The following is a 17947-nucleotide window of genomic DNA, read 5'->3' as shown; positions in this document are numbered from 1 at the left end:
GCTGGCAGCGAGGGCCTCTGAAGAGGTTACAGGGAGCCCAAGGGAGTGTCAGGTAGAGGCAGCACCAGGTCGCAGAGGGACAGATGAGGGATCCCTAGTCAACAGCTCGCTGACGCATTTGACTAGCAGTTCGAAAGCAAAAAGAGATTCGGATTACAAGAGACTTTTCCCTTGCAAATGGAAGACTGTATTTAAATGCATATTGCTTTAGCTGGGCAGTCTCCACCAAGGAGCTGATTGTTAGTAGAGGAATTGTTATGCAAATAATTTTCCCATGGAGGAGAAATAGAAATGATTCCTTTCCTGACTGTAGTCAAGATTTAGGGTCATGTTTCTTTCCTCAACCAAGAATTCAATGGCCTTGGTTCATGGATTGGGGGCAGGTACATCCAAGTTCTACATGACAGATTTTAAAATATCTTGGATTACCTGGATAATGACTGCCCCACTGAAAACTCAATTATACTGGTATAGTGAGAAGTTAATTTCAAAAGGTTTTGAAAGAGTTCTGTATCTTTATAACTAGTAAAGATCTCTCAGGCTCTATTTTTTCAATATAACATAGCTGGATTGAGGATTTTAATTTTTGTTTAAGGGACAATTTTGATAGATGGGTTCGCCTTCTGCCATGAAGATCCAATTTGAAATACTTATGAAAATACTTAACACATGTTACAAATTACCCTACAGATTATTAAATTCAAGAAGTTACAATTCAAGATTACGTCACTATAATTTACTTCCTACTTCCTATATGTTACATACAGTTTCCTTGCTTTGACTTCCTTGTTTTCCACTTTCTTCATTAAATTTTTTTTTAACTGGGGTCTTTAATCAAAGGGGAAAAGTATTAGTAAGACTGAATGAAAAACAAAACAAAAACCTGCAAGTGCTTGCCTTTGTCAAAAGTGAACATTTTAAGTGGCTTAATACAGCTCTATCGACTGCCCTCAGTGGAAGGGGAACACTCCAAAAGTCAGGCAGGTTGACTTACTATTCGCATAGCACATTGTTCTCTTAGAGAAATGTCCTGTGGGAAGGGCCCAAAGCACAGGTGACATGCAGAGCAGAGAGGGCCCAGGGAGGAAGGCAGGAGATGATGGCATTGCCAAATGGTGAAGAAGATGAGGTTAGATGTGAATTGGGAAAGAATCTTCATGTCCAGGATTGATTATTTTGTGGGCTGGGTTTTAAAAACCAAAAACAAGTTGTGAATGCTTGTTTTCCTCAAGCAGTGCTGGGCTTGGCCCTAGTTTGAAGGTACTGACAAGTGAGGGAGAACTGATGGGGCAGCAATCCTCTGGGGTCCACCCTGGTGCACACCGAATTCCCTTGGGCTCTGCCCATGGATCCACCATGTTTTTGTGATCAATTGGGGAACCAAGGTAGTTCGCCCCAAAGGACCACGGCTCCAATCAGGACCGCACTCAAAGGGCCCAAGGGGCATCTCCTCGCTCAGCGGCTGCATAGGGGGAACAGTGCATGCATCAAGACATTGGTCACAGAGGAGGACGCTGGCTTTGAATAAAAACACAGGATTGGACAATGGACAATATTCCAAACAAGACACAGATGTGCACAGTGTTTTCAGGTAACACAAGACATTTTCATTTCCTGCTTGGTGCGCAGTTTACATGAAAGCTTTGGTCCTGAGAGTCCTTTTGCGGGGCCATGGAGACAGTCGTGGACATACATGATGATGGATGAGACAGAGAATGATGAGCAGAACGTGGAGGATGTGGAGGTGCTCGGGATGAGGGCTGGGTCTCACTCTGCCCTGGCCTCACACTGCTGCCTCAGCTCAGGGTAGCCCTGCTGCCCTCCCAGAAGAGGCAGACCCGGCTCCCATGTGGATGGAGAAGGGAGTGAGCCTCCCATGTGGCCCTCCACCATCCCATCCCACAGAGAGAAGCCTTCACTAGGCTTTGCCCAGGTTGACTGGTCCTGGCACCCCCAGGCGTCCCTCCTGGTGGCTCTCCACCCTAGGGCTGACCATGGGGGTCAGGCTCCCTCAGCCCAGTCTCCCCACCTGCACAGCTCAGAGAATACAAAACCCAGGAGCCCTGAGTCAGAGGAGTGGCTCCGTGGAAAGACACTCTAATAAGGCAAGTACAATAATGGCCTTAGTCTAAGCTCCTATGTGTCGCCAGTGACACTGAATAATTAAACTAAATGAAAAATAAATGTCATGTATTTTGCTACATAATCAAATGGTGAAAATATGGCAAAGTGTGCAAAACAAAGCCCTTGGCAATGTCTGGGGCCCTGCCCTGGCAGGGGAGGCTGTGGCAGGCCCTTCCCTAACACTGGTTTCAGAGCTGGGCTCCTACTGTAAGGGTTCCTCAGGCGTCTGACCCTCTCACATCTTGAACCTCCTGTTGACAAGAACAGAGGGAAACACCATTAAGGCAGGTTCCCCCCACACCCAGCTGGCTCCTGCAGGGCGGCGGCCTGCGCGGAGGCCCTGGGGCCAATCCCTACTTCCAAGTTGCCACCTTGGCCATGCATCTCCCTTCAGAGGCCCTGGGACAACAGACGGGAGGGGAGTGCGAGACGCAGCCAGGCTGAAGCGGAGGGAACCATGGATGGCAGAAAGCAGAGGACAGACATGTGGCAAGCACTGGGCGTGGCAGACGCACGAAGGCACAGAGAGGCCCATCAGACTGGTCATACGACGGGGACAGGGCACACTGCTTACCCGGCGCCGGTGTGGGGCTGAGGCTCAGGATGCTGCTGCCCTGCATCCTGGCCTCAGCGCTCCCAAGACGCACTTTCGTGGCTTCCAGTAACCTCTCGCCCTCGGGGCCCCTCAACCAGGGGCCATGCCACTGCAGGTGGCCCCAGGTGGGGCTGCTGGAGGTGGCACAGGGGTGGGTGCACAGGCGGCCAGGACCTCCCAGGAGGAATGCATGCTGGACAGAGCAGTGACCATAGTGCACCCCTCATTTGGCTCTGACTGGTATGAGCACTTCCTAGTTTCAACCCACCAGGAATCCGGGTCAGGCTCTTCGCTCTTCCACGGCGATCCTGTCTTCAGCACTGGGTGTACCACCTGCTCCCAGGAGCTTCACAAGCCACTTGTAAGCCACAATGAGCCCCCAGGGCACGTACAGTCACATCAAGACATCAAGACAGGACGGACCTTGCATGCGTTCTCAAGGTGGGGCCCACTCTCAGTCCCTGCAGACCCTGCTCCCCAGGAGTGGGATAGCAAGCAGTTTCTATCCTCAGGCAGCTTTAGCTGGGCCCTCTGTCCCTAGGGGGCCAACAGCTTTTCACGCTGACCAGGAAAGACTGGCCACCCCTCCCCAGGCACAGAGCCCTGCTGCATGTGGAGTCCGAAGAATGCAGGCAAATATGGGGGCACAGGTTGGCCCTCTCGGGGCGATTTTGTCAAGAGTCCCATGGACTAGAGTGGCTACTGGCTTCCACGGGAAGGATGGCAGCCCCAGGCAGCCCACCCAACAGCCCTGTGCCTTAAGAGGTGGGGAGGGCAGAAGACTAGGGCGTCCCTGTACCCAGGGCTCAGGCCTGTGACCCCCAGTGCTGGCAAGAGGAATGTGGGCCAGGAGAGTTGTCCAGATAAAAGGGATAGCAGCGGGAAACAAAGGTCTTTGGCTGAAGCATCCTAGGACGCCTCCCCAAGGAGGAGAAGGCATGGCTGTGATCACAGGGAGCTCATTAAAGCTCAAGGGGACACGGTGCTCCGGGATGGGGTGTGTCTGACATGCAGGGGTCTTGGTGGGTTTTCTCCTGAATTCCATGTGCTCCATCCTCCAACCACTTCCTCTTTCTGCATTTACTAAAATTATGACCCAGGATCCAGGATCGGGGTGCAGGGTGGGTGGGTGTTTATGTGAGGTGGAGAAGGGCTGAGAAATTCAATGAGTCTTTTTTCTGAGCACTACTGAAATGGGGGCCTTGCTCTTCCATCCTCCCGGTCCAGATTAGAGAAACTTGGCAAAAAATCTCACACATACATCTACATGGGCAGGGAAGGAGGATGCAGGAAAGTTCTAGAGCTTAAGTGGTATTTGCTTTAGGCAGATAAGGTATTTCCCATGAATGACGACAGAGGCAGCTGTGTCCTGCAGCCGGAGCACACGCCATCACGCAGGAGGCGGGAGGGAACAGGCTGGGATCCCCAGGGATTCAGGACCCTTGCAAAGTTCCATAGCACATCTATCCTCCACGTGGGGGATCCGTTTAAAGACTCTAAATTAGAGAATTGCCCAAAGAGGAGCTCCCTGAGAAGTGTTTCCACATCTGCTCTCTGAGAATGCAGCATTCCCTCCGGCTCACCCCAAACAGTTTGCAGAAACCCACCCGGGCTTCGGGATAAAGTCACTCCCACAACCCAGGAAGGAGGGGCTGAAGAAGCCCCTTCCCAGGTGGCAGAGTGGTGGAGGGAAAGGCAATGGGTATTTGGAAAAAGCCAGGGCCCATCCCTAAGGGTCAGTCAGCTTTCACCTTTCCTGAGGGCCACAGAGGGGTGGCACAACCCCTTCCTGGCGAGGCCACCTCTGCTGGGCTAGTAGGTTGCCCTGCACACTGGCCAGGTAGCCACAGCCTGGTCTCCACAGGAACGCAGACTGCAAGTGTGTGGAGCTGGTGAGCTCCCCAGGGAGCGCAGGCCTTCTAAGAGAGGAAGTGGAGGGCGGGCTGGGGGGCTCAGCAACCTGGGCATTCCTGGAGCTCCCAGGCTATTCTGGACAGAGTCCTGAGCACACAGGCTCCGCGTCACAGACCCCCGCCCCAGTCTCTGCACAACTACTTTCTTCATAACTTAGCAGACCAATAAGGGCCTTAAAAAGCACATAAATACAGAAGCCGGTGTGGCTGGCAGGGCAGCAAAGCACTGCTCCCCCATGGAAGTCTGAGCCCCTGCCCGGTCTGCATGGGGATCTGTCTTGGAGGAGGATCGAGCAAATTTACAAAGCGCCGAGAGCAAGTGAACTGTGGTCCATCTCGAGGTGGCAGATAACTAGTTTTTCCTTTTCTGGGCAGCCTTTCTCTTCTTCTGTCGCTTCTTTTTTCCTATCTTTTCTTTTTTCCCCACTTTTTCTTCTCTGCGCCCCCTTAGATAAAATTAGTAGAACCATTAATAATGTGGAAATAAACAGAAGTTCGTCTCAGTCTGCATAAGATTTAACACTGGCCCGTGTACTAGTTAAACTGTGCCTTCAGTCTCAGGCCTGGAGGCCCCTGGTCAAAGCACTGTTTATCAGTAATTCATTAAAATAAATTGGACATTTCCTTCCATTCAAGCAAATGTTCAATGGGCTCCTAGAACACCTTTGTGAATGGGTGACTGCCAATCTGCCAACCTGAACCTGGTTCCCACTGGGGACAAGGAATCCACATCTCAGGGTACACCCAGGGCCAGGCTGGACATCGTGGTCCTTGTCACCCCGCCCTGCCCTGCTCTCATGGGACTTTTTCTTCTTCTCAATGCAGGGCTGAACTCTTAGCTTTCTCTAAGATATGTCTGCATTTCAAATTGAATAATATTTTGGAGGCTGCGGGCCCCAGGTTCAGACTGCCATTCAGAAGAGGAGAAAAAAGGCAGTGGTCCCACCTTCCCCTTTCTAGACGCCTGTGAACACTCCTGGGAATGAATGCGATTGTTCTGGAGAGCAAGGGAGAGAGCTGGTTAGCAGAATTTTATTAGAGCAACTGGCTCGTGACTGTCACATTAAAATGATTCAAGCTGAATGGTATTTAATGATTTATGGGGTGAGGCCACCTGTCCCTGTGAAAGCTTGATATTAACCACGGCCTGGAGTCATGGGATTTTTACATGGGAAAATGTGAAAGGTTGATATTACTAGGGTTGAGTCTCTGGGGATTACATGGGGATGTTAGGAGAACCAAGGAGGAGGAGGGAGGGAAGAGGAATTAGTGAGTCAAATATTATTCTTCAGAAAACCAGCACTGCTATTTCAATCGGGTTTAAAAAAAAAAAAAAAAGATCCAAAAACCTGAGCTGCAGATCTAATCTGCTCATGAGAAAAGCCCATACACTGTCACACATGGGCTGTGAGAAGGGGTCTCAGGCACCTGACTGCAGGCAGGCTTAACTATATAAACCAGAAACGTCTATAAGCTCCATCACTAACAACTAATGAATTTTATTTCAGGTAAATAAATTCCCACATACAGTAGGAGGTTTATACCATGAAACAATTAGCATTTTATTGCTAGTGCATATAATGTCACATTTGATACAATTTTAGTACAAGTGAAAAAATAACACTGTGGCTAACATTGAAAAGCTGCAATCACATTTATATATCATATATATTTCTTTACAAATTGCCAGTAGTTTGAGATAATAGAGAAGTATAAACTACTGACATCCATATGGCTCCACTTCAAATATATGAATTGTTCGACTATAAATATATTTTGAAATACATTTGTTTTCTAAAGAAACGTAAAAAAAATGTGCACAAAAATATATATAAAAAATGCCTTGCAAAAAGTTACAAATACCACCAGGACCATCTGTGGATCACATTTATGCATGGAAATGTCATCTTGCCAACAGTTCTGATTGGAACCTGAAACCCTGCTGTGGCTTCAGGAGGGGGTAGTGGCAAGATGATGGTTTATTCATTGATTTTTTCACTTCTGATTTCAGAAACCTCAGAGTCTGTTAGTGCCTCCATGGCATACATAGGCTTCAGAGGCAATCACAAAACCCAATCACTCAAAGCGAGCTCTCAGATTTAAAATTGCATTTGATTCTGTAAAGACTTGTCTTTTGTGGGTAAGCAGGGGGACCATTACACATCCCCAGGAGAGGGCCAGCTCCATTCTGGAGGAGGCCAAAGACGGATCTCACAGAGGGCCCGAGCTGTGGGGCAGGCCCTGGGAGGAGAGGGATGCAGGGCACGAGCCCCAGCGATCACCCTCTTCCCGGCTGGTGCGGCGCTGATCAGGCTACAGAAATGAGAAGCAGAAGCGGGATTAAGCATGCTCTCAGAGTCAGGGAGAGGGTAGGAATAGCTGGGAGAGGGGTCTCTGAGCACAGTCCCAGTGACAGTAGCTTCTACATGGAGCCCACAGAGCCGATCACTGAGGTTGAAAGAGGAGGTGAAGGCGGTGGCAGCGCCCAGCCCCGGTCGGTATCTGAGTGCCACAGAGGCCTTCCTCTTGGGAGGGGCGCTGCTGCGGGAGCCTCAGTGTCTGAAGAAAGGACACTTTTTCCAGCTCCCTGTTGAGCCACCACCTGACTGTGCCCAGACTCCCCAGGGGAGCAGAGGAGATGCTCCAAACAAGCCCGATTCAGATCTTGAAGTACTCGTTGATTTAAAAAATGAGAATGAGAATGATGATGACTGTGATGATCATGAAGGAACTAACTGCTTGGAAGTGCTGTTGATAATACAATTTCTTTCTTAGAAAAACCCCAGTAATAAAAGCTCCAACGTGCACGGATACAGGGCATGGATGAATACAAGCTGCAATATCATACCGTATGCTATAAATGCAGTGTCTAAATGCTGGCAAACCTCAGGCCCAATCCCAGATCAATGTGCCCACCCCACACACACACCTGGTCCTCATGGTTAAGGCCCCCTCCCCCACATCTTTGCCCTTTCATCTCTCACAAGGTTTTAGTTTTCCTCGAGTGGGTCTAGCGGAACGTCCTTTTTGGCTGTTGTGCTTACTTGTTTAAAGCTTTCTCCAGGTACTCCTGAATCCACTTTAGCTTCGGGTCAATGCACACCTGTCTGTTGTTGTTCTTCAGCCGGGCTCTGTGAGAACAGAATGGCAACAGTGTGCGGCTGCACAGGAGGAAGGCGCTGCTGCAACGTGTGCATCCGCTCCCCCAACACCCATCTAGGGCCCTCGCTGGCACCCCGTGCTCCATTTGGCACGCTCAGGCTCCAGAGGTGCTCGCGGTGTGCTGGGGAAAGCTCAGCGCTGGCAGTGCAGGAAGCTCCATTGCAGAGACATGGAAATGTGAACAGAAGCCTATCCAGAGCAGTGCAGGGGAATGCATGTAAGGGAGCATTTGAGCTAACTTTGAAGGATAAGTAGGAGCTTGGAGAGTAAATAAAGGGGAAGGGAAAATCAGGAGCAAATATGCCAGGAGGTTCATCAAAGCACACAGAGGACACTCAGGAAGGGGGAGGACAGGATGCTCTAGGCGCCTGGGGAGGGGAGAATGGAGAGCAACAGAGCAGAGGTTTATTTGGATGGGTCATCTTGATAGACATAGGGCCGACTTAAGGATGGGCCTGAGAAAGCCTGGAGGACGGAGGCCTGCCAGAAGTCACCGCAGTCTGACCGGGAGGGTGACCAGCCAGGGAGGGGAGGGGCAGTGCAGGTGGCTTACCAGAAAATAGTTTCTAGAAAGATTTTACAAGTTCACTGAATGTTTCTTGGTCTCGTTTTTTAAAAGTTCACACTCTTAAAAGCTTCCCTACACGCAAATTCCTGGGGAGGGCCTGATTTCATCTCTCTGGATCTCTTGCCAGAAAGCCCTAGGTGCCAGGTAATCTCACGCAGCCCAAGTACTTAAGGGTCTTGAGGACAGCTAAGCCCCAGCACAATGGCTCAGGGGCACCCAGGGAGTCTTCAAGCAGCCTGTCAATTAGGTGAAGAGGGGTGCAGAGGTGGGTGTGGCTCAGAGCAACCCACACTGGGGTCCAAATCTGGGCCCTGCTGTTTGTTAATTTAGTGTCTGCTCAGACCTGAGAATTGTATTTGGCATCTTCAACTTCAAGGTGCATTTCCAGGCCAGTAAACCAGCATGATCAGTGCTGTAAAGCAGGTCCATGCTGGCTAAATTCAGCATGTTTAAAATACTCTGCACAAGAGATAAAGTATCAGGTTGTAGGCAAAGTACTGAAAAAACATTCATTTTCTAGGGCCCTAAAACATACTGTAAATAACAAACACATTCAAGGTGGTAAAGGGTTAACTCAAAACTAAAAACAGTTTTCTAAAATCAAAAGTAAAAACAGTTGGTGTCGGGTGGAAAAGTCTTGGGAAAGTTGTAGCTTTGGTTCCAACTGCTGTCTCCCCAACCCATTTTTAGCACTAGAACTTCTGGGCAATCAAATCCTCTCCAGGAGACTCCCGGAGCCCTCGCTTCCCCGTGTTCAGACACAGGACCTCTTGGGCATGAGAGGGCAAGCTATGGGCTTTCAAGCACATGGCTTTCTTCCTGCATTTCTCGCAGTCTTCTGCACCCAGCTGAGATCTTCCTGTCTTGTGGCTGTGTGATTTTGGTCTTTGTTTCCCAAATGAATAAAATCAAATGTTAGTGGCTGCCATCCACACCAAATAACACCAAAACCTCGTATGTTGTACTTGAGAAAATACAGGCAAGTGAGCTGAAAATGTTGAAGTTTCACCCAACGGTTAAAGAGGACTTAAACGAATTTGGGTCTTGTGAGTTAATGTAGGGCATCAGATCCCCATAACTGGCAGGCCATTTATCACTGTTATTAGCTAAGGGCTGGCTAATTTGCTAGGCTTCAGCCAAAACCTTGGTGAAGCCCATAGTTTCTCCAGCATCCAGCTGTGCTGTGCTGAAGAATGGAGGTTTGGAAAGAAGAGAGAACTACTACGAGCACAGCAGGGTGCCCAGACCAAGAGCAGATTTTAAAATTAATGCCTGGTGGCATACTAAAGGTCCTCGTGATAAGAATAGCTGCCACTAATTATGCGAAGCTCAAGGTTGGACACTTGGCTTGTCACTTCTACACCTTTAATAAGACTCGGGTTAGATGTTACTATGTTCGTTAGATGCAACTATGTTCCTTAGATGATGTTCAATTCCAAGACTTACACAATCTGAAGGGCACAGTTTGGAGTGTTGAGAATTTTGAGATGCTTGACGTTGGCTCTGGCAACATGGCTTTCGAAGAATCGGCATGGGCATCTGTAGCTCAGGCTGACAGGCTTCCCTAGAAGAGGTAAGGAGAACAAGGCACTTTACTGCCCTGCCAAATTTTGATAATGTATGTCTCGGCTGCAGCAGTTGGTGCAGCGATTAAGGATCAAGAGACGGCATCACTGGGGTAAGTTCCAGGTTACTGGTGCATTTTGGGAAAGGCCATCTCCTCAGGCAGCACAGTGAGTTCTGGCTAAGCTCAGGCTCAGCTTCTACAGGGCAAGGAGCCCAACAGACCTGGAGAGAGCTGGAGCCTAGATGAGGGGGGAGATTAAATTAGAAACCACCTGCTCAGTGTCTCAAGATAAAGGTAGTAATTACAGTAGATAACGGTTTCAGTCCAAGGTACTGAGATTACCAGTTACTCTTTGTAAAATAAATTCCTCAAGGGACAACTGAGAAAGATCTCTCTACTCAGGGAAAAGGAAGGGGGACAACAGGCTCCAGCCTCCCTGGCCTCTCTCCTCTGGCACAGGCCTCTAGCCAGGAAGCACAGTAGCACTCAGGAATGCTGCCCTCCCCCACCCCAGAGCCCCCTCCTCACATTCACCTAAAGCTCTGGAAGGCACAAAAGAATCCTGGCTGGCTTCCTACCTGTGAGTCCCCTGAGAGCAGGCCAAGGACCCACCTTCTGCCTAGCACTTTCCCCAAGGCTTAGAGATTAGTGGAGCTGGAGTTAAATGTGGTTTTCATTGCCTAGGCAGGGATGCTGTAGCCTCAGGAATTGTATTAAGATCTTTGCAAAATCACCAATTTACAAAATGCCATAATTGACACTCATTAGTGTAAATTAGCAAGGGGCTCCTGCAGAACCCACTGCTCACCCTTTAAATATAGAATTGCAAGCCCTGGAGGGCTGGGATTTGTGTGTGCTTTTTGTTTTTTTTTTTTCCTTGCAGATTTTATCCAAGCCCCACTTAATACCCCAAATTATTTGAACTTGTGGATCCTTTCATCAGAGATTAAATGTATGTCTAAGAATATTTAGTCCAGAGATTATTTTTTTCTTTTTCCTTTTTGTTTTTTTAGGTTTGCCTGTTTACAAAGTTCTGAGAGGCCTCTGTGGTTCTGAAGTTCTGCACCTTTGAGAAAGAATGCTGGGGAAGTAGGAGGAAATCTTGAGTAAGGGGCTCATTTTGTTTTATTTTTTCTACAGGCTGCAATCAATTGAGGGATGATGTGGACTAGGAATTGCATTCTGTATTCAGCCACCAAGTTGCAGGAAAAGTGGACCACTTGTCTCTCCACTTCCTTGTCCCCAGGACCAAATGCAACTCCCTGAAAACCAGGAAAAAGCCGAGCATCAGGGTGCTGGTGACTCATGGCACTGGAGAGACCTAAAGCAGCCTTCACATTTTATACCTGATCTAACTCCAGAAAGGCACCTCTGGGGCCGGCTTCCAGCAGCTGCACTGGGACCCTGCAGGGGAAGTCAGCACTGCGCTGTAACCAGATCACCTGGGAAAGCGACCCCCAGGGCCGGGGCCTGCAGCCTGGGTAACTGAGGAGCGTTGGAGCTAAATGCTCCTGAGTGTTGTGCCTTCAGGTTTCCCTGGATTTCTTTTGGGACCTTCCAAGCTGAGCCAGGGGGTGGAGCAGGAGAATAGGAGCCCGGTAGTGAGGCACAAGCCCCCTCCCAGCAACAGTGAGCTTGAAGGTATGCAGCCAAGGGCAAGTGCTGCAGCCATCCCCGCTGGGATGGGTGGGGCTGTGACTCTCCAGCGCCCAGAGAAGAGAAGCTCCTCTGGCCCCCCTAACCAAGCAGTGGTGATCAGGCCAGAAATCAGAGCCTATTCAGAGCTCAACACACAGGCTGTCTCTCCTCTCCCCCTCCACCCCCTGGGATTATCCATTTCCTTCAAAAGCAATTCTTGCTTCTACTCCCAGGACCTAAGGCCCGCCTGTCAAGCAGCGAATTTCAACAGGTCTTTTTAAAGTGACAGAGCCCCCAGGTGTGCTTACCAAAAGAACAGGGTTTCGTGTGTACCTCATGTGCTCCTTCCTCCAGCTTTTTGTCAGTAAGACTAACTTTCCCAACTGTTTTGGATGTAAATCCGTGTACCGGCAAGAGTCCTGACTGGCTCTGATGGTACCCCGGATTTGGGACCGGGTGAGCTTGGCTCCAGGAGTTTTCAGAAAGCCTTTCAGTCTAATGCAGAGACAGGAGCCCAGCTGGCCCCTCCAAGCAGGCTTGGGAAGGGGGCCCACCCTGAGTTTAAGCCCGGGAAACCCAGGGGCCCAGCTGCCTGACGGAAGTCAGCCAATGGGGGAGGGGCAGGACCCCTAGCCAAGCTCTCTCTGTAGTGCAGCTTGAGGACTAAGTGTGGGGATAGAGGGCACATAGGCACTGCGAGGTGAGGGGAAAACAAAACAAAACAAAACATTCTGGCGATGTATGTAAGAAGCAGATCTGCCTGGAGCCCAGGCTCCTGCCCTGGTTACCTGGCTGACAATGGGGCAACTCTGAGGGCCATGTCACCCTTCCCAGGCCAGGAGGAGTCTGGGATGGACCCCACGTCTCTGTGCTTCCCCCAGGTCAGCTGCACCCATAACTCAAGGACCAGGGTCCCTCATTCCAATCCTCTCTCCAGCCCTCCAGGGGAGGGGGCAGCACCATTTCCCAGAGCGGCGCACTGTGACACCTCCACCCTCATTCCACTAATCAGTCAATAACCGCCCAAACCAGAGCCCTTATAGGAACAGAAGAATATCCAGCAATAAAAACTAGAAACATGCCCCATGACTTGGGGGGGTCAGTGTGCAGACACTGCCTCAGGGACTTTTCATCAACGACGAACATTCCCAATTGCCTTCAGTCTGTGTCCTTAACACTCAGGCAGTCCGCCACGACCCCGGGCGGCCCAGCCTCTCCTGCCCGACTCAGCTGCTCTGGTCCTGCTCACACCAGCGCGCAGTCCACCGCCAGCGAGGACGCCGGGGCCACGTCTGCACGAACCCAGCCAAGGGCTCGAGGCGCGCTGGGCCCGCACAGCCCGGGGCTGCAAGAGCACTCAGTCCTTCAACTCTTTGCAGGAAACTTCATAGCCAAGGAAGCTCAGCGGCCTGAGCCACAGGGTTTTGTTTTGTATGTTCAGAGGCAACAGTTTATTTTGGTTTGCAGCGGTGTCCTGTGACAGCGCAGCGAGTTTCTCTTCAGCTAAAGAAAAGAAAAAACCCCTCTCCCAGTGAAACGGGACACCACGGTTCCCAGTGGCCCAGGGCCTTGGAGATTGAACTTTGCTGCAGCTCTCATTCCGGGGCAAAGCGTTCGGCCGGCTGGTGACAAAAGAGCCTGTCTGCAGGTGTGTTTGGGGAGCTGGGGAGGGGGCGTGTGAGGCTCGGAGGGTCCCTGGGCCTCCCTCAGGTGAACCCGAGAAGAGGCAGGGAGGCAGCGGCTGGACGCACGCCCGGGTCCGCGTCTCTACGGACCGCGGAGCTGTGCAGAAGGGCGGCTTGGCGGGTGGCACAAGCCCGACAGCTGCGCCGCGCAGCCCGGCCGCGCCTGGCCAAGAGCCCCGCGAGGGTGTGGGGAGAGGATCGGCTTCGCAGGGAGCGGAGGCTGCGCGGCTGCATCGGACCTCACAGCCTCAAGTCGCGGCATGAGGCGAACTTTGCAAAGCGCGCTCTCGCCATGCACCGCCCGACCTCCAGTACTGTGCGCAGCCGGACCTCGGAGCCCATTCGCCTGTGGAAACCGAGCCCGGCGCGGGAAGGCACTGGGTGGGGGGTGGGCGGGCAAGGGTCTAGGGTCCGCGGCTCCCCACCCTCGCGCCTTCCCGCGCCAGCCCCGAACGCTCCCTCGGGGCGTTCCTGCCCAGTTGTCCCGCCTGACCTCGCTCTGCAGCCAGCTTGAGGTCGGGCGGTCGCTCTCTGCAGGTCACAAAGCCTCGGCGCAAAAGTAGGGCTTTGGACGCGACACCGCATCGGAGCGCCCAGCGAAGCGAGCTGCCTCCACCCCCACTGTATCCGGCAGCGCAAACTGCGGGCGCAGGCAGAGGAGCCGCGGCTCTGCGCCCGGCAGGAGTCGAAGCCCAGAGCCTCGCCAGGGCCTCCCCGCCGAGCGCACTCACCGTCGCTGAGGCAGAGTGCGGTCAGCACGAGGGCCAGCACGACCACGACCTTGGCGTTCATGGCGCGGGCGGACTGGCGGACGAGCGCGGGTCGCGGGCCGGACGCGGAGCGGGCAATGCAGCTGACGGAGAGTGAAAGTGCGGCGGTGGGAGGCGCGCGCCGGGCGCTTTAGAGGAGAGCCAGGCGGGGCGGGGCGGGGCGCGCGGTGAGGGGCGGGCCCGGAGCCGAGTGCTGGCCGTGGCCGGGGTCTCTGAAGCGCGACTCCCTCGGCGGCACCCGCCACCCATCCCCCTCGCCCCTCCTCCGCCCTCGCTGTGCTGCGGCGTCGCAGTGCGCTCCGGCCTTTGACCTTCTCAGGCTCCGCTGGGCCCCGCACCGCGGGTCCGGTCTGCAGTGAGGTCTGCAGCCTGGGCGACGCCGGCTGGAGGGCCGCTTATTGTCCCTGTGACAGGGCCCCGCTGGAGAGACTGAGGACCTTAGGTGTAAAGTGGGGCGCGCGTGGAAAGCTGCGGGACGGGGCCTTTCGATGGCGGGAACTGAATGAGAACCAATGAAAAGCAAACTAGTTAGTCCCGGGGCGGAGGGCCTGCTGGCGGTGGCGGCCCAAGGCAGCCGAGGGGGTCCTGCTTTCTGTGCGTGGGGGCTCAAGCTCGCCACCTGCCCGGCTCGCGGCGCAGCCGCCGGCAGAGCTCGGTCTGTGGGAATGAGACCGGTCTTTGCAGTCAGCGTGGCTTGGACTCCAAGCCGACGGCGCCACCAGCCGAGCCTCAGTTTCCTCGCCTGTACAAACAAAGCAGAAGGCGCCAGCGGCTCTCAGTAAAAGCGAATGTAGCTTTTGTACCTCCGACCTCTCAACTGTGAAATGAGCTAATCACAGGCCCACCATGCGGAGTGGGACGGGAGATTCAATGCGACCTGCCCCACGCGGCGAAATCCTCTGCATCGTGTCTGACAAGCAGGCAGTACTCAATAAATGGTAGCTGTAAGTCCTTACCCAAGAAAAGCTCCGTGCAACCCAAAGAGCTAAGAACACCCCCACCCCGACCTTCGACTCCTAGGACAATACTACTGGCGTCTACCTTCTGGGTCCAGAAAACTCTTCCCACGGAGCCGTCCGTCGGCGGTGCTTAGCCCTCCGGATACCCCCGAGACACCCCAGAGACACCCCAGATGGCCCCAGTCTGGCGGCGAAGGGAGGGTGCAGGCCGGCACCCAGGAGGCGCGGGGGTGAGGAGAGCGCCCCTTTGGGCCTCGCTTTGTGACCGCAGGCTGCCCTAGCCACCTCTCTGTGTCCTTCCCATCACAGCGTCCAGCGGCGTGGGGTCAGTCGCCGCGTCCATCCAGGGGCCTGCCCTGGGGACACGTCCCTGTCCCTGAGGAGTCCTGGCCGTCGGGGAGTGGGCGGTCAGCGGCCCCATTAGGCGAGAGCGGTCAACAGGAGGCTGCGAGGGCTCTGGAACTCCGCTGGTGGGAATAGGTGTCTTCTGTGCATTTTTTTTTTCCAAAACCACTTTGGCCGTTAGATGGCTGTGGGCCGGCACTCCATCCATCCACCCATCCATCCATCCATTCACCCATCCATCCATCCATTCACCCACTCTGGGCACTGGGCTTGGAGCCGGGAACCTCACTGACTTGGCCTCTGCCCTTAAAGAACTGAAGGCAGTGAGGTCCAGTGAAGAAGGCAGCCGTCGGGCGTCCCCAGGCCTTTGCTGGGCTGGGCGGGGGAGCCTGGCCGCTCACTGGCCGCAGCGCTGGGGCTCCGGCGCCCTCTGGTGGCGGCGCCTCCCTCCCCGCTCCTAGAGCTCTGGCCGGCTCCATTCCTGCGCAGCTCGTGAAACCCGGGAGGGCGAAGGGGTCCCCGGGAAATCTACACCCGGGCGGAGGGACGCCCTGGAGCTCGGAGATTCGACCCCGCGGGAGCCGCGCGCAGCCTCGCTTGCTCTTAAATCTGGCCAAAGCAAACGCCATCGCCTCTCGCTTCTTCTTTTTTTTTTTTTCTTTGCCACAAAATCAGGTGGGCAGCTGGATCTAGGATCTGTCCCAGAAGCCTGAAATGCCCGGGTGGGCTGAGTCGAGGGCGAACCAGGGCTTGAGGCCTGGCAGCCGCCCCTCCCGCAGGCACCCTGAGGCCCCAGAACAGAAGCTAGTGTGGCACCCATGGGGCCATCCCTTCCCCTAGTCGTTCGTTAAATACTGAGCACCCATTGTGTGCTAGACCTGGGCTACATGTTTGAAGTACTTTAGAAAATGCACTAAACGTTTAGAAGCACATGGCGCTAAGCATAAGTAATTACACGTAAAATACTTAGAAGGCCATTAAATGCTAGGGGAAGATGGAGCAGAGAAAGTGGGGTGGGAGTTAGGATTTTAAATAGGGTGGCCAAGGATCCATATTTTAGGTACAAGCCTCACAATTTTATAATTGGCGATTGAAATTTAAAACCCTGGCCGGGCACGGTGGCTCACACCTGTAATCCCAGCACTTTGGGAGGCCAAGGCGGGCGGATCACGAGGTCAGGAGTTCGAGACCATCCTGGCTAACACGGTGAAACCCCCGTCTCTACTAAGAATACAAAAAAATTAGCCGGGCGTGGTGGCGGGCGCCTGTAGTCCCAGCTACTCGGGAGGCTGAGGCAGGAGAATGGCGTGAACCCGGAAGGCAGAGCTTGCAGTGAGCTGAGATGGCGCCACTGCACTCCAGCCTGGGTGACAAAGCGAGACTCCGTCTCAAAAATAACTAACTAAATAAATAAATATGTAAATAAAATAAAATAAAACCGTTTACACTCTGGGGGCCTCCGCACCGCCTGCAGAGGCAGGTGGCCATCAGACCAGGCCATTTTAACATGGCTCCAGCTCACTCGGTCACAGGGGCACCTCTCAAATTCTGGTCAGCGAAGCTCCTCAGCCCTTTCCCTTTGTCCTTTGCTTATCCTTATGCTCAAAAGGCTCCACCTTTCTTTCTCTGCATGGAAACTCTTACTCCCCATAGAGCCCCACCTTCTCCTGAGGTCTTCAGACTCTGTGCTGCTCTGCCAGGTAATGCAGGGCACAGCGGCTCCTCAGGGATACCTTGTTAAGCACAGTTCAAGGTGGGAGGCAGGGGTCTGGCTGCTGAGTTAAAGGCAGGGCATCTCCTGAGCTGGCATGTGTGCTATGGTCTCTAGACCTCTGGGCAGCATCTGCCCACCCCCCTCTGCCTGGCCTGGGCTGTTCACTCCTCCAGGGCCCAACGGCTGGGCCTGCAAGAGGGTCCCCAGTAGAGATTGAAGGTTTACACTAAATCCATGTTGTACAGTGTGTAATTGACAAGGTGACCAGGTGGTACTCTGAAATCTATAAAGTATAGATTTATGTATTTATTTTTTTAAAGTAATAAGAAAAAATATAACTAGCACAGTAAAGGCAGATATTTCAGATATTGCTCAGGTTTTTTTTTAATATATGGTTCAAGTTTTAAAAAGTAAGTCAGTTGAAACTAACATAGCAAGTACTAATCTAGGTGGCTGGAGACATAGCAAAAATTTTGACAGCAATACAAATAGATCTGAAATTTGAAAACCTTTCCTACATGAAGAATTTTTTTTTTGTATTATTTGACACCCTCCCACCCCAATCCCCCTTTTGAAATAAATATTTGGCCCCAAAGTGCTGAAACATAAAATCACACAAGGGAGGCATGACATCTTCCTCACTCGCCTGCCAGGTGAGGCTGGAGAACACTGGTCCAGGAGCGCTCAGGTGGCAGGAAGACTGTGGGGCCCTATGGGATCCCTGGATACCCTTGGCCCTGCCACCCCTCCAGGAGTGCTCCTCTGCCAGCTCCCATGCAGTCCTGGAGGGACCCCTCCCAACCACCCACATCTGCCCTCACTCCTTTGGCACCTGGCCCTGGGGTTCAGGAGCAGGTGGCCTATTCCCAGAACCAGGAGGCCCAGTGAGGAAGACAAATCCTCACCA

The 17947-nt window shown here is 52.8% G+C and overlaps 1 protein-coding gene across 3 annotated transcripts; it reads right to left on the bottom strand.

The window, feature by feature from the left end:
- Positions 1–2091: 2091 nt before the first annotated feature.
- Positions 2092–14128, bottom strand: CXCL12 (C-X-C motif chemokine ligand 12). Of its 3 annotated transcripts, none has more exons than XM_058436510.1 (4): positions 13984–14107; positions 9809–9926; positions 7677–7763; positions 2092–2375 (listed from the first exon to the last, which is right to left on the bottom strand). In XM_058436510.1, exons 1-4 carry the CDS (start codon positions 14042–14044, stop codon positions 2360–2362), a joined length of 282 nt encoding a protein of 93 aa, XP_058292493.1. In that variant the 5' UTR covers positions 14045–14107; the 3' UTR covers positions 2092–2359. The 3 variants fall into 3 exon arrangements, with proteins under 3 accessions (XP_058292493.1, XP_031998628.1, XP_031998639.1); XM_032142737.2 differs by lacking the exon at positions 2092–2375 and adding an exon at positions 4912–5078 and having other exon boundaries at positions 13984–14128; XM_032142748.2 differs by lacking the exon at positions 2092–2375 and adding an exon at positions 6108–6945 and having other exon boundaries at positions 13984–14128.
- Between the last annotated feature and the right edge of the window lie 3819 nt (positions 14129–17947).

This window comes from Hylobates moloch, unplaced genomic scaffold (assembly GCF_009828535.3).
Source record: "Hylobates moloch isolate HMO894 unplaced genomic scaffold, HMol_V3 SCAFFOLD_3, whole genome shotgun sequence".
Taxonomy (NCBI): domain Eukaryota; kingdom Metazoa; phylum Chordata; class Mammalia; order Primates; family Hylobatidae; genus Hylobates; species Hylobates moloch.
The sequence above is the reverse complement of the archived record's forward strand: the minus strand, read 5'-3'. Positions and strand labels throughout refer to the sequence as shown.